The sequence below is a fragment of the Clarias gariepinus genome, chromosome 27 (genome assembly GCF_024256425.1).
Source record: "Clarias gariepinus isolate MV-2021 ecotype Netherlands chromosome 27, CGAR_prim_01v2, whole genome shotgun sequence".
Taxonomy (NCBI): domain Eukaryota; kingdom Metazoa; phylum Chordata; class Actinopteri; order Siluriformes; family Clariidae; genus Clarias; species Clarias gariepinus.
This window is the reverse complement of record NC_071126.1, coordinates 22,828,821-22,852,500: the sequence shown is the minus strand read 5'-3', so window position 1 is coordinate 22,852,500 and position 23,680 is coordinate 22,828,821. Positions and strand designations below refer to the sequence as shown.

General features: G+C 40.4%; 2 protein-coding genes across 2 annotated transcripts; one reads left to right on the top strand and one right to left on the bottom strand.

The window, feature by feature from the left end:
• Nucleotides 1–287: 287 nt before the first annotated feature.
• Nucleotides 288–3,121, top strand: nfkbiaa (nuclear factor of kappa light polypeptide gene enhancer in B-cells inhibitor, alpha a). The gene is made up of 6 exons (XM_053489414.1): nucleotides 288–636; nucleotides 1,150–1,255; nucleotides 1,545–1,752; nucleotides 1,865–1,953; nucleotides 2,290–2,544; nucleotides 2,645–3,121. The coding sequence occupies exons 1-6, from the start codon at nucleotides 401–403 to the stop codon at nucleotides 2,720–2,722; spliced, it is 972 nt and encodes a 323-aa protein (XP_053345389.1). The 5' UTR covers nucleotides 288–400; the 3' UTR covers nucleotides 2,723–3,121.
• Nucleotides 3,122–7,708: 4,587 nt separating this feature from the next.
• Nucleotides 7,709–12,728, bottom strand: LOC128514616 (proteasome subunit alpha type-6-like). Its single transcript, XM_053488406.1, has 7 exons — nucleotides 12,559–12,728; nucleotides 10,842–10,936; nucleotides 10,668–10,749; nucleotides 10,425–10,580; nucleotides 9,578–9,756; nucleotides 8,844–8,938; nucleotides 7,709–7,861 (listed from the first exon to the last, which is right to left on the bottom strand). The coding sequence occupies exons 1-7, from the start codon at nucleotides 12,632–12,634 to the stop codon at nucleotides 7,804–7,806; spliced, it is 741 nt and encodes a 246-aa protein (XP_053344381.1). The 5' UTR covers nucleotides 12,635–12,728; the 3' UTR covers nucleotides 7,709–7,803.
• Between the last annotated feature and the right edge of the window lie 10,952 nt (nucleotides 12,729–23,680).

The following is a 23,680-nucleotide window of genomic DNA, read 5'->3' as shown; positions in this document are numbered from 1 at the left end:
CATGCACTAACTTCATTCATTTACGTTATTCACAAAGCCTCGCTCATCTTCTTTTTTTTCTTCTTTTTTTTCTCATTTGCTGTGGAACTACACGCCGGGTTTTTAAGTGTGTATGAGTGTGTATGAGTGTGTAATAGGAAAAGCACAAATTTCATTCTTACTCTGCCGCAGTCACAGGGAGGGAAATTCTGTGAATAAAAACTCGCCCCGAGTTCCCCGCGCTAATCAGGACGCTGGAGTGGAAATCCCCTCCTGGGCGCTATAAACCCGGCCTCCTCTCAGCCCTGCGCATTTACACACACACGCTCAGACAGACAGAGACAGAGCGAGAGAGAGAGACTACTTAGACACATCTCAGACAGCACACAGCACACACACGCTCAGAGACAGCGAGAACGCAATGGATTTTCACAAAAGCAATACGAGGAATAACCAAGTGGACTTTATGGACGAAATGGACCCGAAGAACGCAAAACACACCGACGATCGCTTGGACAGCGGCATGGACTCGCTAAAGGAGGACGAGTATCAGCAGATTGTGCAAGACTTGGAGGACCTGGAACTGGAGCGGGACAGACTGAAAATTGTGTCCTGCCCTTCGCCCTGGAAGCACGAAGTGACCGAGGATGGAGACACGTAAGTGTTTTAGTCATTTTTATTATTATTATTATCTTGTAAACTATAATTACACGTTAATAACAGTACTGGCAACAAAAGTGTGCATTATGTAACGTCTTGCTTTGGTATTCATTTCTCCCTGCAAGACTGTAGACTTTACAAAGCGTACAAAAAGTTTAGTTACAATGTTTCAACTTTTGCATGCACGAACCTACAAAGGCTTTTTTTTTTTTTTTTTGAAAAAAAAAAAACAACAACTCCAGGAAGTGACTTAGGGTACTGCACACATAGGGGGCGCTAAGTGAGAGTCGGAAAGTCCCTGGCACGCAGCCAAAACTCTGATCATGCGTCAGATGTGTCAAAGCCTCACTGGGTGGAAATAACCTTTAAAGAAAAAAAAAAAACTCCAGAGTTGCGAAACACCCGAGTTTTTTCTCTCTTTTTTTTTCTTTCCTTTTTTAAAGCCACTTCCTCTACTGGTAATTCTTAAACGTCTTCAATTCTAAATAGCAACCCACACTCTTTTTCCAGGTATCTGCACCTCGCAATCATCCACGAGGCTGAGAATGAAGCGCTCCAGATCATCAAGCACTGCGTCAACGACCCGTTCCTCAACAGCCAGAACCACCAGAGACAGGTAACGGTCCAAAAACAAACATAAAAAGAATAAAAACAAAAAAATCTAAGAAAAAGAAACCTTTTAGTACAGTATAATTTAATGTAGAATTTTAACATTTCTTCTATTTTTAAAAAAATTATCACCTTTTGACTCATTAATCCAAAAATTAAAAACAATCTGGTTCATACATAAGCATTACATCAAAATTTTACACTCTCAGTCCTGCTTTAGGGGAATATTTGAAAAATATATCTTAACCATTTGTGCTGTAAGTTAATAGTTTTCCTGGTTGGTGTGTTTTTTTTAGACGGCGCTCCACTTGGCCGTTATCACAGAGCAGCCTCACATCATCGAAATGCTCCTGAAGGCCGGCTGCGACCCTCGATTGGTCGATCAGAACGGGAACACGGCACTCCACATCGCCTGCAGGAAAGGCTCGCTGTCCTGTTTCGCCGTTCTGACGCAAATCAACACACATCACCTGCGCACCATCCTGTCCGTCGTCAACTACAGTGGTGAGCGTCTTCTCCTTTACGCAGCGTACCTCTCCTGTTCATATTCGAATCAGATTTATAGGGATGGCGATTTGTTTTTTAAAATTAACGTGTTATTCTTTTTGAATTACAGGACACACGTGTCTGCACATAGCGTCCATCTGCAGCTTCCTGTCATTGGTCGAGAACCTGGTGCAACTGGGTGCAGATATAAATGCCAAGGTTTGTATTTTTGTATGAGTGTTCTTCTTTTTTTCTTTTAAACACACTCTTGCTGACTTCTGTTCTAATCCCTCATGGGCAAGGTGACATAGAGATGTGTGTCATCAGTATAGCAGTTAAACCTAAGACCCTGTTTATGAATAATTGTACAGAGTTAGCATATATAATGGAAAAAACAGCGGGCCTAAAACAGAGCCTTGTGGAACACAAGCCATAATTTTTTCTGTACATTTACCAGAACTGAAAGATAAACTGTGGAAGTTAAAAAAAGTCTTCTTTGTTTTGTTTATTTTACTGTAAAAAGGAACTAACGGTTTCTTTTTTTTATTCTTTCAGGAACAGTGTAGCGGTCGCACATGTCTCCACCTCGCTGTGGATCTCCAGAATCTCCCTCTGGTGCAGCAGTTAATCGCTTTGGGCGCCGACGTTAACAGCATGACCTACGGCGGCCATGTCCCCTATCACCTGACATTCGGTCGGCAAAACGCAGAAATCCAGCAACAGCTGTTCGACAGGACGGCGTTTGATCTGCGTCACTTTCCCGAATCCGAGAGCGAGAGCGAGGACGAGCTCATGTCCGACGATGAATGTGTAAGCACTTCAATCTTGTTTTATTCTCCATGAGCTGTTAAAAAATCCTGTATGAGTACGATCAGTGATTAACGAGCTTCTTGTTTATTTTTTCCTACAGGTGTACGATGACATTTATTTTGTCGGAAAGGGAAGTGTACACTCAAATCCCAACAGCAGGAGCTACGTTTTCCCATGAAGCAAAGCTGAAGGCAGATTGGTCCTCGAAATCGCAGCCGCGGATCACGTGAAGCGACATGACGTGAAGCGAAGTGAAGTGAATTGACGGCTCTAATTCCTCTACGCACAAAAAGGACACAGAAGAAAGAAACCTAGGGCTGAAAATGGTGCTTAGAAACCAGGGGATTTGTGGGAAATTTCCTTTCCCTCCTCCTCATCCTCATCCTCAAAAATCCCTCCAGTGACTGTACCTGAGATGTGTATCATATTGTACAAAAAATAATAAGAAGAAGCAAAAAGTTATATTTTTATACTTGTAAATATTAATTATGACACTATTGTAAATCGTGAATTATATTATTGTGTTTATGAAGAAAATATGTTTGTTTTATTAAAAAGAAAAGAACATTCCATTGAATCCTTTGTGTGACTCTACCTTTGTTTGTTGGTTGGTTTTGTGTTTTTGTGTACGTGGGCGGAAACGCGGACGTCATAAGAAAAAAGCACAGCTCTGATGGAAAACCTAAAATCACTGACTGCGTTGAAAGAAAATTCCTGACTCTGAACAGTCAACACTATCATTTCCGTAGCGGAGTCGGTGACTCAGTGACTCATGTACATACCCTTATACAGTGAATGAAGTTTTATTATTTTTTTTTTATATGGTTGTAGACACAGGGGTCATATGTGACTCACTTTCGACAAAACTTCCCCTGTACTTTAGTTTAAAAAATTCCTCTAGGCCTACAGAACAGTGTGAAAGTAATTGAATCAGCTGGGACAGTACAGAGATTAATCTTTGATTAAATAAATAAATAAATAAATAAAATATTTTATCATATTACAAAAACTATTCTAGTTTTGGAATTTCCCAAATATTCCTAGTTGTTAAAGTACTGGATAAATCTTCTACTATGAAGTGTGTATTTCCCTTTGATATACTGTTAACATATTTTTTTAATTAAGTAATTAATCTTTTATCTTTTGGAGTAAATTTTTAAACGAACACTTCATGCACCTGTACATTTTCCTATAAGATCCTGAACCAGTAGAGTACCAGTGCCTTCTTGATTGTTAACACTCTTACAATACGTCACTTTTTAAAATCTTGTCATAAGAAATTAATATCCAACATCTCGAATTTCTTTTTCTTTACTCCGAACTAAACGTTTAGAGGATTTATGGAAACTTATTGTTAAGTTCAGGGAAACTCCAACACTTTGTTCTCCTTGGAGTTTATTCCTGCAGGGAAAAGTCCACTGAAATCACCATGCATCATCACTCGGTCACATGCGCCGGGTGAATTCCAGCCTGAGTTCATCAGTTTTTAGTGCTGCTCTAATAATGACACAACCAACACATCGCTTAACACTAACACCGAAGATGCTCGTCTTTGTTTAGACAACAGTTTTCATTTTGAGTCCAAACTCCGAAATTACGTCACCTTGAGGATTTTCCAACCAGGAGAACTTTTTTTATTGTGAAGTTTTTTTTTTTTTTCCAGAGAAACAACCGAAGAACCCTTAAGGAGGTTTGAGTAAACACTTTTGAAAAAACAAATCTCTAAATGTAGAAATGTGGATTATGGATCCTTTTCTTAATCTTTAACCAGTTCTGCTCACAAGCAAAGAAGAATATACTAAAGGGTTCTTTGAGGGTTCCTCAACAGTTCATTTTCATTAAACATTTCATTAAACACTTAAGTACTCTTGTCTTTCTAAAATGTTATAACTGACACTTTTTTTCTGATAAGGTAGCACTGTGAATGTTCCAGCAGATAGTCAATTAAAGTACTTGTACATGGTCTTATGGATACAGCTTTTAACACCCTGTACTCCTTCTTATTTTAATATTTTTCCCTAATAAGTTGTCTTTCCACATTGCAAGTGTTTTAATGTGTGAAATTGAATTAGCAGTAGTTTTAGTTCAGGGTCAAAATGGTAGCACTTTAACCACTAAGTTACCCCTGCCCCCACCCTGAAAGAAGAGATCTTCAATTCCAGTGGGACCTTCCTAATAAAATAGATAAATAAAATAAAACCACTCTCACCCCATCATTCTTTATGGCGCTTATCCTGTTCAAGGTTGCAGGAGGCCTGAAACCTATTCTAGGGTACTCGGGGCACAAGTCGGGGTACATCCTAGACAGGGAGCTAATCCATCACCGGGCTCACAAACACACACAGACACACACACACTATGGGGAATTTGGAATTTGAATTTGGAAACGCCAGTTAGCCTACTTTGCATGTCTTTGGACTGTGGAAGGAAACCGGAGTACCCGAAGGAAATCCACCAAGAACATGCAAACTAAACGCACACACAGACACGGGGCATGAATCAGACCCCTGACCTTGGAGGAATAACGCCATGGCACTAACCACTACACCATTGTGACACCCTTGTGGTGCAACTTAATGGTCATCCTGCAGTCCTGACTGGGGCTTAAATCAGCAATCACCTGACCTGGGCACAAGGGTTATCCACATGAGCCACGGGATCTTACCATGATGTCACTGTTGTGTGAATCAGAAAATCCAAACCACAGACCTGAGGCAGGAATCAAACTCTCAGCTCTGGAGGTGGAAGGCCACAGTAGTAACCACTACGCCAACGTGCCATCAAAGAACATTTAGGGTAGTCAACAGGGTATCCTAAAAGTCTCAGTCTCAATACTGAAAAAAAAATGTCATTTCTTTATCTCTCTTTCTTTCTTTCTTCATTACTTTTCCTGCTTAAGGTTTGGTGTCCCTCAGGTCAGTATGCTGAGACATTTTTTTCAAAAATGGAAAAACAAAGCAAGTTCAAAAGATCACGTGTGAGGTGTATGTATTGACTCTGTGTGTGTGTTTAAGGAGAAATGACAACCATCAAGTAAACTAACTTGCATATTGCTAAAAAAAAGTGTCCCTTTTTATTACATTTACGCAACTTTTCCTTTCCTTTTTTGCAGATGATAAACGAGCGTACTGTATAAGCAGCAGCTTTTATCCTCTGAGGTTACGACATGCTGTATAAGATAAAACCCTGACACCACACCCTCGTACATGAACTGAATCTCTGTGTGCTGAGTCACTGTTCAGTAGAATGTACAGTACACGGGGCTGCATGGAGAACCCCGCGCACTATCGCTTACAGTTTCTTTTCCTACAGAAGTGAAACATTTACACTTCAGATTCTGATAAACTCGTGGCGCACTCGAGCGTGTCAGATCTGAACCCTAATATTACGCTTACAAACCTCATGCTTATTAATACTCTTATTTGTATAGAGTGCAAATGTTTGTGCACCCTCACACCAGGTAAACCTTTATTACCGTCTCAAACCGTCCTAATCGTAATATTCACCCGGCGTTCGTCTTTCTACTAAGATTTCTTTATAGGTCATTTTCCTGTGCATTTCAATTGTTCATTTATGTCATTTAATGTTTTTTCGTGTTTTTTAACGAATAAGGGCACGCCCGTCAGTTTTCAATGCACAAAACACAACAAAGGCAAAACTTCTGCACATAATTGTACTTGTACACATAAAGTCTCATATTTTGTGAATCTTATTTTTGTGTAAGCCAGACTTGTTATTTCCCTAAATGCCAGACAGTGGGGACGTATTCAGTAAAAGACATCTAAGCAAGTAAAAATACGAGGGGTGTTCAAACCAAACCGGGACTTTAGGCACAGTACGGTGATGAGCCATTTCCATAATAAATGAGTTTCTGGGAGGTGTGTGTTCGGGTCACACCGGGACTCTAGTGTGTAAAACAGGAAATTGACATTTACAGAAGACTTTAAGCAAAGTACAGTGACGAGACCAGTTACAGATTTGAAACGGTTTAAATGAAAGCCGTACGTCCGTGAGTGACGATTCCGGCAAAGTGTGAACATTTAGTGAGTGAAACCCATGATCCTTAAAAAACAACTTGTGGAAGAGACGCTTGTGTGTGTATGAACTGTACACACACTCATTCACCAACATCACTCACATTACAGGAGCTCTGTAACTCCCCCGTACAGTCCTGACCTCGCTCCAAGACATTTCCACATGTTTGGGTCATTAAGGGAGTTCCTGGGAGGCCAGTGTTTCCGTCCGATCACGGCTTCGGCGTACTGAGAAAACTTTCTACCTTGATGGTGTCCAAGCACATTTTCTTATTCTGGTGGGTGATAAATTTGTTTAAATGCTTAAAATGAGCAAAATGGTCTGCCATTAGAACAAGAAAGCTGACACGACAAAATAAAGAATAAATTTAGAAACTTGTCTAGACACAAGTTTTAATGAATAGAAATGAATAATAACTGTGTAAGTGTGTAAGTTGCTTGCTCTTGGCAGAGTAACACCATCAGGCCTTTCTGTAATGGTAGAGTGTAAGAATTATATTACTCAGTAATCGTATTACATAATCATCATGACATGATGCATCGTTTCACAATCTCAGACTCTACAATGACATCGTTTGGCCGCGAGACAGCGCTAAGCCCTGTTGCCATGGTTACCAAACACAGATGTTGAATTTGATCTCGTGATTTGCAGGTTTGCACAGTGACATCACCACTGAGGTGAACGTTTCCATAAGGAGAGGTTTGTGTGTGTAAGGTGTGTGTGTGTGTAAGGAGTCTCCAGTATCAGGAGTTTGTGTTGTGGAATAGTGATGGGAGTTTGAATCATTTTAGTGATTCGGTTCTTTGAATCTCGTTCATCAAAACGAACGAATCTTTCATTTAATTAATTTTGTTCTTTTGATCAGATCATTTTTAATAAACAGACCCCCAATACGTCTACATACAAACATTTTGGCTATAGTTCCAGTAATAAAAATGTGAGGGAACGAGGGTTCACAGCTGCTGTAACGCAAGTGACAAAAGGAAACTGATGAGTTCTGCAGAAGTTAATTGTAGAGTAAATTAATATACGAGTATAAATGTGTTTAAAAGTTTGTAAATATTAACACAAATCACTTCTCTATATTCTCAAAATGTGTCCAAAAATCAAACAAAACAACAAGTTTTCTCCAAAAAAAACACTTTAATCATACAGATGGGACTATACAGAACATGTTGTTAATGACATGAAGAGCGTTCTACAGAGCGCCGCGGTTCTCCGAGATTAGTCTCTCTCAGACAGAGACACCAGGTGAGCGTCCACCTCGGCCTCGGACAGGATCCTGAAACACACAGAGACACAGAACAGATACGAAACAAGATTAAAACGCTCATACGAACTGAACCTGACGAGCGATCCGAGCTGCACCGCTGAACTTCACATCTCACACCTGATCAGTCATCCTTACAGGGAATTTAGTCTTGGAGGTTTTCCTACTTTCCTACATCTGTATAGAGCTAGGGTTTACAGACGCTCATCGTGAACACAATCATGAACGGCAGGAAATGTATTTCCAACAGTTTAAACCTAACATGCTTTCCTTCACAAAGCTCCCTGTTTGTCCATGTGCGCAGCTTCAAACTTTATTACGAATTGTGAAGGTGTGGATTTGGTAGGAGACGATTCATTCCTTCAGTCACCGGTGATGTTGAACTGGTTTGACTGAAGACAGTGACACTGGTGTTCCAGCGTGTGGAGAATTTTTTGTGTCAGAAAACCGAGAATAAAGCACAAGTTTGGAGCACAAGTTTAACCGAGAATTAAACTTGTGCTCCAACTCATAATAGTTTAAAAATAGACTCATTCTTACATATCACATGTTTTTAAAAAAGTACATATTTAAAAAGAATAAATACATTTTAAACAGTAAATTTGAAATAAAAAAAGGAGAATCTGTAAAAAGATTTTATTTTTTATCTGATCTTCTCTTATTTTCTCTGTCTTGATGTTCTTCACTTAATCATCAGTGACACACACTCGTTATCTCTCTCTCCCTTTTATTTCTCTATTTATTCCCATCTGACTCTTCTTTCTTTCTTTGTTCCTTGTTCCTTTTCCGCACTTTCTTCCTCATTCCTTCTTTATCGTTATAATTCTCTCTCAGCTGCTCCTGAGTCACCAGGAAGAGTCAAAACGAAACTTACTCCATATCTGTCTGATTACACTTTAACTACAGGACGGTGAGATGTAAACAATGCTGGACACGTGTGTGTGTGTGTGTGTGTGTGTGTGTGTGTGTCCGAGCCCAGGTGAACCTCTCCCACCTGAAGCGAGGCTCCTGTGTCGTGATCACTCCCACCTCCAGCTCCGACGGCTTGAAGTCGATGGACAGAACCGTGGACAAGCAGCTGATCGCCGTCTGTCAATCAAACACACAGACACGCCCAGTTACACACAGACACGCCCAGTTACATACGAACAAAACCATTTAAAATACAGACACGCTTATTTACACACAGACACGCCCATTTCCACAAGGAAACACTCGGACTCACATGGACACACACTTGAACATACATACTGACACACCCATTCACACACACAGCCACCCCTCCCCCCTCTTTCTGTCCTACTGTCTTTTATCCCCCCCAGTCTCTCACTTTTCCCACTCCTCTTTGCTTCCCTTTATTCACTGTCTCTCTCTCTCCTTCTTCACTTTTCTCCACTTTTTAAAAAAAATCCTTCCGCTTTTCTTTTCCCTTCCTTTAATAATCCTTTCCTCCTTTATTTCCTTGTTCCTTTCTTTCAATATCCTTCCCCGTTTATTTCCTTCTTCCCCCATGTGTTCCCGTTCCTCATTCCCTCATTCCTTACTGCTCTTCTTTCTCTTTTTATTCCCTCGTTTCTTTCTTTCCTTACAACTTACCCTCTTATAACTGTATTATAATTATTATTATTGATTGATTACCCCTTTATTTCTCTCCCCTCTCCCCCGCTCCTTCATTCTGCCCCACACAGTGGTGTGTGAGATCCCCCCCAGGTGTGTGTGTGAGATCACCTCCATGGTCTGCTCGAAGCTCCAGTCGTGTTTCTTCTTGACTTTCTTCTCCAGGAAGCTGATGGCTTCAGTCTGTTTCACTCCGGCCGCTGTGGCCTTGAAGCCGCAGTAATAACCTGCAGGGTCGCATTTATACACCTGGGGCCCGAACTCCTCATCCACCCCGATCACGATCATACCTGACACACACACACACACATATATATTTAAACAGTACTTTATGTTTCATAAATAATTGTGTACTAAATAAACATTAAAATAGATTAAACAGATTTAGGATTTAACCATAAAACTTTTATTTTATTTGGTTGGCATTAAAAAAAACAAACATCACATTTAAACAGGAAAATGCATTTAATAAAATAAAGGCAATAAATACAAACAATAAATACATTTTAAAAAATGAAAAAAGCAATAAAATAAACAAACTATGTGCATTATCATATAAATAATAAATTGTTTATTAAACTTACATCTTAATAAATAATCCAATGAATATAATATAAATTCTTATTGTAAAAGCTAAACAAAATATTTATTTATTTATTATTATTTATAGATGATTAAATAATAAAGTAATTAAAGTAAGATGAAAGTCTGCAGGCCTGACTGCACTAAAACAATTAAACAAAAACAGAATAAAATAATTAAATAAGATAAAACACTGAGTGTATAAACATTACTGTACACATGAGAACAATTAGTCCCGGTTTGACTCGAACGCACCATGTACAGTAGGTATCTGTACGTTTGAGTCAAACTGGGACTAAGTGCTCCCTTAATGTTTTTGTGCAGGACATGTACGTGTGTGTGTGTGTGTGTGTGTGTGTGTGTGAGAGAGACTCACAGCAGCCGAGCGGTCTCATCTCAGCGTTCTGTGTGTACACCTGTGAGATGTCGGCGATCCTCTTACACAGCATGTCGACCGGGATCTCGTACCCGTACTTGTACATCCAGTTCGCCGCTTCGTAACGCGCCCTCTGCACCTGAGACCTACTGTCGGCTGTACACACACACACACACACACAGCATGTTACAATACCTAAACATCATCATGCTTGTTAAACAAAAGAGTGTGAGCTGTCTGTACCAGTCATGCCCGACATCACACAGCCGATGTTGTCTGTGATGCGGAACAGGTGTGTGACTGTAGAGGCGTCCAGGAGCTTGTCCTGAAATCATCAGTAATAATTATAACGATATTAAACACACATCTCTACTATGACACACACGTACACAGTGTGTTGTGTGTGACTGAACTCACCGGGACTTTTTTCTGTGTGACGACGATGGCGCAGTCTTTCCCCCGCACGGCCACCGACGTCAGGCCGCCCTGATTAATCGCCTTAAACGCATATTCTGTAAAAGAATTAAAAATAAATTAAATCCTTTATAGAAAATTATTCTCCTGCACATTTAATCCGTACCTAACTATTACTTTTGAACCTGGTATTAATTAAACCTGGGACCTACTTTCCGATCCAACCCCGTAACCACTGAGCGACCCCTGACCCCATATCAGGTCCTCATATGGTGGGTGTATTAAAAATTGATAAGAACCGATACTACACTCGATCCTAGTCAAAAGGCTGAAAAGCGTCAGTCTTTAAACATTTCAGGCCCAGAGTCGATCCCTCTACACCCAAGTATGACCTCGGGATGGTCAGTGTTAACGCCTGTTTAATGCATTATAATAAAATAATACCCTTTTTCAGCTTTATGTCTTTTTTCTTTATTTAAATTAGCCAAGTTTCATCTGAATGACAGTAAAGATCATTGAACGATTTGCATTAAAAAAAGAAACAGACACTAAAATATAAAAGGGAATGAAACTGTATTTTGTTTCTTTGTATCTGATAAAAACGAAGCATGGATCAGGAGATAAGAAGCGTTAAGTATTACAATGATATCTGGTGTTATATGATCCGATCTGAATATTTACTGTTTAGCACTAACACCATGTTCACACTGTAAGTTATAATTACTTTAATCACATCAGTGACATCAGAATGTTTTTTAAAGGGTGGGCAAATATATATTGGACACAGTACGGTATACTGTGTGTGTGTGTGTGTGAGGGGTAGGACTGTACCGTCCAGATCAGTTTGTCTTTATTATGATGGCTGGAGCTACACATCCTGCTCCTGTGCTTCCAGTGATCCTGACCCCATCTGCCCTCTGCACCTACTGCTGAACTGAATCTACACAACTTCTGATATATTGAACTTTCACCTGCACAACACACTTGATGTTATTTCTATCTGTTATCACCCAGATGAGGATGGGTTCCCTGTTGAGTCTGGTTCCTCTCAAGGTTTCTTCCTATTGCCATCTCAGGGAGTTTTTCCTTGCCACTGTCGCCGTCACCCTTGGCTTGCTCATCAGAGACATTTCATTCATCATTCATTCATTTAATTATTATCTAGACACATTTTTCTCACACATACACACTTCCAAATATTTTCTTTTCTTTTCTTTCTTAAAAAAAAAAAAAAAAAAAAATCTTTCATTTTTTTCTTGTGAAGCTGCTTTGGGACAATGACCATTGTTAAAAGCGCTATATAAATAAAATTGAATTAAATTGAATTGAATAATGTTTAACTATTTAGTGCATGATCTCCATATTATGACGTCACACATTGAGGCCACGCCCCTTATGATTAAACCTGTAATCTCACACATTTTATCATTTACACTTTAGTCATAAATTACTCTCCTGGGGATATTTACAACTTTATTTACATAATTAAACCAAATTATTTTATGTGTTTGTTTATTAACGTTAGTGATTTGCACATTTATTAATATTAACCAATCACCTCACTCCCACATTTGATCAATGTTTAATCAGTAAAGTGTTTATGTTACATGACACACAATAACAATAGCTAGCCCGTTAGCGCATTAGCATTAGCACAGCCCCTCCGTATGAATGGAGAGACAGCGCGGGTGTATAAAGTCTCTCCCCCGGTCTCACTCACCCACTTGGTAAAGTCGTCCCTCCGGTGAGAAGATCGTGATGTGGCGATCAAACCCTGCGCTCGAGCCGCGCGACATCCTCACGGAGAAATGTTGAAATTTAATAGAATAAACCTCTGTATAGCGGTGACATGCAGAATCTCTAGCTCACCCGGAAGTACTCAAGCGTTGTTCTTCCGGGGTCATGCGCGTCACGTGACCGGCCTTTCGCTCTACTAACGTGAACACACAAAACAGACAAGAAAATTCAGTCACATATACATATTTTATACTTGAATAAATACAGATTCTAATAGTTTGAATAAAACAAAAGATATATAATAACAATTTCAATTTAATTGAGGGATATTATTAGGAATTATGAATTAAATTCACTCTGAAGGCGTTCTTAATGTGAAAAATTCGTACTGCGATAAAGAAATGATGTAAACGCAGATAATTTGTTCTGAACATCAGAAAATATAGCCAAAAATCACGTAGCGTTTAAAATGCCATGCCAAAGGCGATGTCTGTATCGTGGGTCACTTCTGTCGAAACTGCTTTCGCTGACTGGAAAAAACAACAACATAAAATCCGTAAATTGGGTCCTGGACATACGGGCATCTTAGCCAGCGTTTAGTTTGGCTTGTTCGTTCATTCGTATACCGAAAATGCCTCATACACTGATGCTAATTTTTTGCAAAATTTACATTTTTAATCCGAAAATTCGTAAGGGAGGAGCTTTCGTCTGGCAAAGTACCAGAGAATTAATAGGCATCAAACAAACAAACATATGTTCATTAGTCCTAACCGGAATGTTTTTAACCTATTAGCCTACACAACTTAGAAATAAAACAGTGGAGTAGTTAAGTTACGTTTAATCATTTAGAAAGAAAATGACACAAATCTTACAGTCAAAAGTGTTATTAATGTCTGCACCAATTAAATAGAGAGCTGGTGTTTATTAGCTTTTCACCTGCTGGAGCTAGATTTTAAAGCTGTAATGATGTAATGAGTCGAACAGGGAATGTAAGGACGTGACTTTAAGACCCCCTACGGCGTGGTTCTACACACTCAGCACCGCCTCTGAAAAACAAACCCCAAAAAGAAGCTGTGATAGAATGTACAGACCAGCTACTGTATTCCTGTGGGCTTGGGTCAGCAGGGGTGATGATGAGAAATTTACTTTGCAAAACATTGCTGCAGAAAGAAGACCACCCTGATTAGATGTTGGATGAGTCGATGAACCAGCTCGCACCACACCAATAATAAATCTTTTACGACTCTTTCAGTCACTTATTGCTTTTGCCGTGTCGGCTATGACATGTGCTTTTTAGGCCTCATTTTCTTTTGCAGAGCAGAACTGATTACTGTAATTAGAATTTGATCATAAGTTGATGTTTTGTGATGTTTTTGGTTTCCACCAACAGGTTTGGTTTTACACATTCAAGTACTTACTCGATGATAACCTTCACTTTCCAAGAAATACTCTAAAGCCCTCTTTTGCACTACAGCTTAAACCTGTCCTGCTTATACATGGTCCAAATTCACAACTGTATGTAGCTATTGGAAACTCGATAGTGAGGACTAATCTGCATTTGGTACTCGATTCATGCTGATCCTTGCTGTTCAGACTGCTTCAGAATCAGATTCTTAATTCTTCAAGGTCCATCTTCCTCACAATTACTCCGGCATACAAGTTGAATAAGAAAAGTGACAGAATCCTACCCCTATCTTGTTAGTATCAGCTCATTGCATGCAGACAGTGGTTTCCTGATTTGTGTGTACCGACTGCACCAGTTTAACCAGATGTATTCGGGCTCCCATTTCTTGTACGGCATTGAGAATTTGTCCAAATCAGTAAAGTGTATTTTAGATGATTAAAAGTTGCCCACTGTTCTGGTCTACATCATGCCTGAGGGGAAACTGTGGCTTTTGTGACAAAATTAGAATGATGTGGGCCAGGTGAACGGCACATTTGGCCCTTTATCTTTCAGCCAAAAAAAAAAAACCAACAACAAAAAACCCAAGGACAACAGGAATAAGAGATAGTCAAATTAGTAGTAGTATAATCAATGTCTATTTTAAGGAGCCCAACACCAACGACATACCGATAGCACCCACGACCAGATCCTTATCCGGGTTATTTGAATAGGAAATTGGCCTCCTGACCACAAGTCTGAATTATTCTGGGGCTGGTGGATTTAACCTAGTAGCCTACACTGAAATGTATTTAAAACTAAAGAAACGATGCTACTTAACATTTATTCCTGGCTTGCTTTGTTTAGGCACAACAGTATAATTTATAATTTTTTTATGCACTTAAGTTAAGCAAGCAGGAACTGTCACGTTTCACTAGATTTGGGAAATGCTTTTGAGAACATCTGTTGTGCACAAGAACCCTGATTTTTTTTTGGGACCTAGAGTGAAATTTCTTTCTAATTAATTCTAAGGTAAATTATATTTGGAATTTGTCAATCAAAATGCCCCAAATATATCTAAAGCTATTTAAAGTTTGCGTAAGTCATTGTTGACATCATGCATGAGGTTGCAGTTCTTTCTTATCCAGAGTATTCGCATTAAAGTGGGAAACTTGTCCTTTGTAGATCTTGACCTAAAAGCCACATTTTGAAGCTCATCACGGTAACCATCATGACAATAAATTCTAAACTAAACAAAATTTTCCCTCCAGGCTATATATAAAATATACTGCACTTTAGTCTGATATTTACACAGGAGGAAGTTTAGTGATGCTGATCTCTAATTTATCTCAAGTTCTCAGAATGGCAGCTTGATGCTTATGGAAAAACCAGTGAGTGGAAACCATGAGCTCTTTAAGGGACACTGCCCTGGGGTTATAAGCTAACATTATACTTATACAAAGTGTCTTGAAGATGGTAGGGGGAAAAAATCTATGAGTGCTGTTGCTGATATTTGTTTATTTACATCTGTATGACTTTTGTGGTTATGAGATATGAACAGTACACACTATAAACACGTCAAATGTTATTCTAAAGATGCAGATGCAAACCAAACCACAGTGATCAGCAGCCAGCGATATCCTTTCTCAGAAGCCAGTATCCTGCTGAAATTCGGAGAATATATACGCACGAACATGCATTTGCATGAAAACATTCCTGACTTTTGACATACATCTACTCTTGCCCCTTTGTGGTGACTGTTACAAAATCTACAACTTCAGCGCAATAGAAAAAATAGTAAATGCCACGAGGAGCACAAGCTCAGGAGCTTTTTTTAAAACGACACCTACCACACTGCGGTAAAGAAATCCCCTCTTTACCCAAACCACGCTTCACAGAGCTGGTACGTGGGCGTCTTTCAGAGTTAGCTTCCTGCTCTACATCTGGAACAGAGCAGACTAAACTTGACTGAGGGGATCTGGTGGTCTAAAAGAAATAAAAAGTTTTTTATGCAGAGGCGTCGCAATACCACGAATGTCAGCAGGGCCACAAAGAATAGCACGTTGCACCGGCGAGGGAAGGTGTTAATAATGTTTTTAATACACAGCATAGGAAAATGTCATTAAAAACAAAGAGTCATGCGGTGATTATACAGGACTGTAAGAAGTGGTATAAATGTCAGGGTGTTTCTTGGTTAGGAAGAAAAACAGCTAAAAGAGATGTGGTTTTAACCCATGAACATCTTTTACTGGGTCACACTGAGACGTGACATGTGATTTTTTGTAGGTCTCCTACGATCCCATGAGTTCTAGATGGTGTGAGTGAAGTTTCCGCCTCCAATTACAAAGTAAACACCAGAATTAATATAAAAAATATAAATCAAAGCCTAATTTAAGATGTACAGTACTCTGCAAACACACTCATACTTTTTTCTTTATATTTTGTTTCCAGACCTTCTAGTGTGTTTAATGTGATGTAGTCTTGAGGATCAGTTCTCCAGCTTCCTCAGGGACGTCTCTGGCTCTTATTCTCAGTTCAGTCTCATTTTAAATGCTAACTTTAGACACTTTCCAGCCTGCTGCTGTACGTTTTTGCACTAGTCAATGATCAGTTATTAAAAAACTACTGCTTATTTGTACGTCCTGACGGTGTGTGTTAACGGGGACGCTTCAGACATCAAACTGTGCGTTTGGGTTTTCAGATGTCAGGCAGAACTGAAGTTACTGTTACTTCCATAATGTGTAAATGTAACCCGTAACAAGCGAAAACAACCATAAAAACACACGAATCTCTGCCACTTCGTTGCCCATGTGATGCAATTGTGCATTTTTTGTTGCTCAGTCATGATGAATGGTTGGTAAAAAGATTAACTACAATTCTGTTCATCATATTTCCAAGAGTGCGCTAAAAGACGGATACGTCCAGGACTTATTATACTGCAGCATACAGTAGTAATGCAAGAAAAGGTTCAACTGGCCTGGGTTTAGGGCTCAAGACCTCCTGCACAGTACTGTATTTATTTCTTCATTACACACTATAACTATAATAATAATTGCTTTTTATTCTTGAGCATAAAACGTTTTCTGACTGGTCGAGTCGGAGCCTCTGTCAGATTCTGCTTGGTTTAATTTTTGCTGCATATTAAAGTTCAAGGTCTGAAGGTCAAAAAATATTCACCCTGCAAAGGTGCTTTCTTTCTTTCTGTCTTTTTTTCTCTTTTCTAATCGCTCCTTCCCCTCCCCACCCACACAGATTTCTGAAATGAAGTTCTCAGATGAAGCCAACGCTCACTACATGACTCGGTGAAGTCTTTAACACCTGAAACCGAAAGTTTCTGAAGCGCCGTGTATTATAGAGCTGACCTGAGACACTTCTGCATGTTTTCACACGCTACATGCATGTGAGTGTGTGTGTGTGTGTGGGTGTGTGTGTATGTCCCCTGAGTGTCTAATTTGCATGCAATAACATACAACAACAATCGGACTGTAAAAGACGTTTGCAGGTGCGACACCTTAATAAGACAAGATATGGTGCTGTGCAAAAGTCTTGACCCCCTTTTTATTTCCTTTTTTATTGCGACAGGCTGCGAAGGGCCTAAAGATCCGGGTTAAAAACTGGTTGTTTCTGTAACAGCCTCAGCAGCGACCTGCTTTCTCCTCACGCCTGTTCCAACCCCTCAGCACCAGCAGTTACTAATCACCGCCTGATCGTCTGTCACCCTCTGCACCTGTTTCTCACTGGCTCAGGACGTAAATATGATTGTTTTTTTTAATGCTTGAATGGTTCATATAGGTTACAAAAACACCTTCCTCATGTGATTGAACAAAAACGAGAGACAAAAAAGTCAACACTACATTAATGATACAAGAAAGCAAAAAAACACATTTTTGTATTGGACCTTTTTATGCAACTACACCTGCACCCATCCTAAAATAAATAATCTGGTGGTTAGTACACTACACTGTATTTCTTTTCAGGATGTTTCGGTTACACACACTGATGGTGCATGGAAGAGTACGTTCTCTCTTTTCTCTGGTCTCTCTGGTCTTTATGTTGCTTAAACTATTATTAAACAGCAAGTTCAGTCTTCTCTCAGGGCTCAAAGCATCAGTAGACACATTTAGGGCTATTCAACGTTTCTTCTCCCAACAATAGGGCAGCATGACGCACCTGTCGGTCTCATCCTCCTTTATTACCGATCGCCTGAAAAGTGGTTCGTGTTTTAACAGGCCTGGATGTAAATATCAGGAAATGAAAGATGGCCGACCCGTCGTCACATATTCATCTTTAGATCTCGGCTCCAAACATCTTCAGCCTAAACAATGAGGGGTGTGTAAACATTTGCATGTTATGGAGCACGAATATTTCATTAAAATCATTTTTTGTTAATTGCTTAAGGATGAAGATTCCACCAGGACAGGATGAAGCAGTTTTCCGGTTCTTCAGAGATGATTCACTCCCCGCGTCCTCCATGTTAGGGAACGTTACTCACGTTACCCTTAAAGTAGGCTGACTAAAGGCCACGCCAAATATAAACACAACCACTAACTCATATGTCAGAAACAGCCAGGATTTGGAAAGTGAGGGAAATACTGGGGAAGATTCCCCGCTCTTTATTTGGAGCTGAACTGGACACGCTGTGGGAATTCTGTCATTCCCATATTCAGGATGGAGTGCAACACACACACACACACACACACACACACACACTGTTAGAGAAACACGTCTGAGACTTGACGAGTGCATTTTGACCTCATCACTGAGAATAATAAAGATGGTAAAGACAGTAAGAAAGTAAAGATGGGCGTTCGAGTCAAAGTGGGACCTTTTTCATACAGTCCTGGTTTGACTTGAACGCCCCTGGTACAACTGCTCACATCAACAGCTTCAAGGAGAACAGAACATACGCTGTGTCCTCAGATGGTGACTTATGTACAGTGTGTGTGTGTGTGTGTGTGTGTGTGTGTGTGTGTGTGTGTGTGTGTAGGCCAGAGGGCATCAGTAAGGCTTTGAAGTAGACACTGAACAGGGTTAGGAATCTCCTGAGTGAGTCAAACAGCTTGCTTTCACATGCTCACGTAACAAATCAAGTGTGTGTGTGTGTGTGTGTGTGTGTGAAAGAGAGTTCTGAAAGCTTACCAGGCCAGAGCATTGCTTAGGTTTCATTTTGCATCTTTTTTTTCACACACACACACACACACACACACACACACACACGCACACACACACACACACACACACACACGGCTTCTCACTTACGCATTAACAGACGTGGGATAATCTGTGTTTTATTTAATTAATTTAATTGTGAAATGCGGAAACTTTAAAAGACAATCAATGGATGAGTGCAAAAGTTTGTGCGCCCAGGATAAAACAAAGATTAACACTTTTTGTACGGATTAAACCTTATTTATCTTTATTGTCAAAAATCCTCTTTAATTATAACAACAACAAGAAAGCACAAGAAACTTCATAAAAATATTTTACAAATCATTTCCAGGTCCTTTAACTCGACACATGAACCAGATTTCACTCTGCTGACTTTAAATCAATCAAAAGTTGGACTTTCCCTCAAAAAATTCATTCCATATATTTATTTAATTTTTTAAATTTTCTTAAACCTCAGGGGGATGCAAACTTTTGCCCTAATCAATCATTGCTCTTTAAAGAAGATGAAACCTGCAATAAGTGAAAGGAAACATGATGGACTGTAGTATTGATGTTGCTGATCTCAGGACGCTGTAGACAGTTGATTATTCCTCTGTACCCGCGGCCGCCCCGGTGGTTTATTCCTCCTATACTGCAGTAATACGGCCTGGGGTTATAATAACGCCGTGTTAGTGATGGACAGAGTCACAGTTAGTGCTGGGGAACGTCCGCAAAATGAGTTCCTGTTGTCACTTTCTGTACGTTATAACAGCGATAAACATTATAAACAGTTCTTCCCTCACCAGTGTTTACTGAAGTGATCGAAACAAACAAACATTGCATCGTGTCACATGACCAATAAACAACAAAGACGTGTAAATGTAAGAACTTAGTTACAGCTCTGACTGTTACAGAGCACTGACACTGGAGACTCCTTCCCCAGATGGTAAAGAAACGTCTCCTTAACACCGACACGTCTTTAAGCGATTCCTATTAAACATTCATCTGTCAATCATGTAGCCGTTGCTATGGAAACCATCAAGTATTACAGTAACACGGTGTCGGAGCCGGCGTTATGGAGAATTAATCTACTGATCATCTGAGAATCCGGCGGCGTTACGGTGTGAGAGGTTTTTTCGATGCCCTTCTCTGCACTGACGGCTGTTGAAGGTCACTGGAGGTCACGCTGTAGCACTGATCAGGAAACTGATAAATCTGAAGGCAGCATCCTGTGATAAACAAGGCGGCCTGCTTTCTGCTCTCTGACGTGATGAGCAGATTCTCTGGCGTCGTCCAGACTGTCGCAGACACACACACACACACACACACACACACAGACACAAAGGGGACGCGACATCGTTCTCATCTGAGCTTCTTTTCAACCTCGCTGTGAAGCTTTGAAGCTCGTCTTTTTACTGCAGCGCATTCGACTGTCGCTTTTATCTGCGGAAGATAATCAGGTGATGCCGCTGCTTTCAGGTTGGAAAAGCAAATGAAATAACAGGCAGGGACTTCCCCCAGACGTCTGGTGTAATATCACGACTAATATCTCAGACAGACAGCGTGACAGCGGCGATGCGTGTTATGATACGACATGATAATGTTAATCACAGCGTTTATTAACACCTAAAATAAAGATCAGTGTGGGTTAGTATGGAATAAACACCAAGTGTGTGTGTATGTGTGTGTGTCTGGTGTTGCAGTCTTGGTGTTGGTGTTTTATTCCTCTTCCACCACGGTAAAAAATAGAATAACATGATCTTTTTTGCCGCAAACAAAAAAGATCAAACATTCCGGGAGATAACAGTTTAACTGAAATCACTTTGAAATTCAAATGTTTATTTGTCACAGACACAACTGTACACAATATGATATGCAGTGAAATGCTTATCACACACACACACACACGCACACACACACACAGAGCGCAGGATATATAATTACGCACTACATGTTAAACGCTAAAACGTTGCTAATGGTGACTCCGCTCCACGCCGCGCGTCTCCTGTAACACGTGAGGGACGGCGCTGCCAGGAAAGACGTCCGGCGTCCGCGCGGCCCTGAGGTCATCTGTAGCGCCGGTCGCTGGTTACACCTGTGCTGCAGGCCGAGAGGGGAAAGTTCTGGGGATTTCTGAAAGCAGAAGTGTAAATAATTTCAGGAAGCAGTTCGATGAGCCGAACGATCATTTCGCGTTTCTTCTCAATGAGCAAATAAGTCCAGGAGACGTGTCTACTGCCTTCACATCATCAGGACTGCAGTCATATACAAATACACACACGCACACATACAAGGATATAACTTTTGTTTTATAGGAAATAATTAAACAGGATTTACTAAAGTCTTTATACATGGATTGTGTTCGTGTGCACGAGATATCACTTTTAAAATTCACTTGGGTGGACGTTTGTCCAGATACGAGCAGTCTCAGCTCCACGCTGTTTAAAAACGTTAATGTGTTATTTATAGAATCAAAAACAAAAAGGTGCAAATTGTGAATGATTTTTCATGTGCATATAAAAACTAATTTGCTTGTCTTGGACTTCTATTAATATCCCTTAAAAACTTAAGAAATGACAATAAACAATATATTATATGGACGTGGGGGACAGGGGAAACAAACATGACCTTTATTTTTATAACACATGAATTTGACACTACAGGAATATAGGAGTGATGTCGCAAAAATCAAAGAACTCACAAAATGATCATATTATTATTATTATTATTATTTGTTTGGTTACAGAAACAGCAGAAAACAACCATAAACCACGTCATCATGTGTATCTGTGCTGTTTCTTTGCCTGTGTGACCCATTTTCTCCTTCTTTGCTCAGTCATGTGTGTGTATGTAGTGACTGAGTCCATCATGTTGGTTGTTTCGTGTTTGTCCCTCTGTACTGCACCATCCTGAGCTCAGAATAAAAAACAGCTGAACAAATAATACGCTACGATTTCTTTCAAAATAACATTTATAGTCATGTTTCATTTTTCTTGTATTAAATATTTCAGTATGAGGGACGTTCAAGTCAAACAGGGACTTGTGATCCCATTTCTGGTAAATGTGATTGACAGCACGGCGATGAGACTCAGTAAGACATTTGACTGTGAGACGATCGCGGCGGTCGTTCCCAAAGTAATCAGCGCACACACACTCATTCACACACACTCATTCACACACACACACACCACTTGTGCATTATAGGAACTCGGCTGGGAGTTACTGCCACGTCCTGACCTCGCTCCCAGACATTTACACAAGGAGTTCCTGGGAGGCCGGTGTTGGGGGTTGGTGGGATTAGTGTATCAGGGGATTATATCGAGGGATAAAGGGAGTGAACTGTGTTCTGTTATTCTGTACAGTCCGACACAGAAAGTCCCGCCGCGTGCGTGTGTGTGTGTGTGTGTGTGTGTGTGTGTGTATAAAATTAAAGCATGCATCTACTGTAGATCAGCACTTTTTCTCCCCCTCCTAAGCCCAACCCTACACTGGAGGATTGAAATGTTCACTATGTTCTCTGGCTGTTTGTTGTGCTGATAAGGCTGTAACTCCGGCGTCTGTGAATAAAAGGACAAACTGTGCCTGAGGGAAGCGAAGCTCGGGGAAATTCCCAGCGTTCAGTCGACTCAGCTGCTGCTCATCACTACATTCCTCTCTATTCAAACTCTGAATGCAAATACAACGACTCCAATCACATCCCGTTTGGAGTTCACGCTCATTGTTATCACCCGATATCGGACGTCTCAGGGCCGGTGTTCTGCAGGCCGAAGCCGCACCGGGCTGATCATCAAACCCACGTCGTTCTGGATATTTATATTATATACGCCTACGAGATTTACTAATGAATATCCAGTCGCTGGTTTGTGGTGCTGTTTTTCTTAAATATACACAAATTAGCGAAACCACACGGCTATTTACCGCGACAAAGCACCGACAGTGTAAACACAGAGAACTTCACCGTATGTACTGATAAAAACACTGAAGTTCTGTAGAACTCATTAGAAATGATGGAATTAATTCAGTTAAAGGAGCTAAACTGCAGTAAATCAGGAACCAGCACAGCGTTAGAGATCTGCAGCCGCACCAATACGACATTCATCAACACCTCCTCCTCTGACCCCCATCCAAACCTCAAGCCTTATTTAACTACAACTTCACGTCCTAAATTTAGAGAAAGGTTTGATCACGGTGATGAAAAGCAAACGGCCTCGAGAACTGCATGAGAGCGACGATGGTTTGATCACTTTAGAAGGAATGGAAACTTCGACCTTGACTCGGCTGCATCGAGTCCTGAACTGAGAGAACACCGCAAGAAGGCGGCGCAGGGACTTTCCACAGAGCGAGAGAGAGAGAGACAGAGAGTGAGAGAGAGACAGAATGAGAGAGAGAGAGACAGACAGAATAAAAGACAGAGAGACAGACAGAATGAGAGAGACACACAGAGAGAGACAGAGAGAGAGAGACAGAATGAGAGAGAGAGAGAGACAGAATGAGAGAGAGAGACAGAAAGAGACAGAGAGAGAGAGACAGAATGAAAGAGACAGAGAGAGAGACAGAATGAGAGAGACACACAGAG

Excerpts from the sequence above, each read along its gene's own strand:
- nfkbiaa (XM_053489414.1), top strand. The coding sequence starts at position 401 with ATGGATTTTCACAAAAGCAATACGAGGAATAACCAAGTGGACTTTATG. Across the intron at positions 1,256-1,544 it reads GCCAGAACCACCAGAGACAG|ACGGCGCTCCACTTGGCCGT; the intron begins GTAACGGTCCAA and ends TGTTTTTTTTAG. Across the intron at positions 2,545-2,644 it reads TCATGTCCGACGATGAATGT|GTGTACGATGACATTTATTT; the intron begins GTAAGCACTTCA and ends TTTTTCCTACAG.
- LOC128514616 (XM_053488406.1), bottom strand. The coding sequence starts at position 12,634 with ATGTCGCGCGGCTCGAGCGCAGGGTTTGATCGCCACATCACGATCTTC. Across the intron at positions 10,937-12,558 it reads GGGACGACTTTACCAAGTGG|AATATGCGTTTAAGGCGATT; the intron begins GTGAGTGAGACC and ends ATTCTTTTACAG. Across the intron at positions 10,581-10,667 it reads TGTGATGTCGGGCATGACTG|CCGACAGTAGGTCTCAGGTG; the intron begins GTACAGACAGCT and ends GTGTGTGTACAG.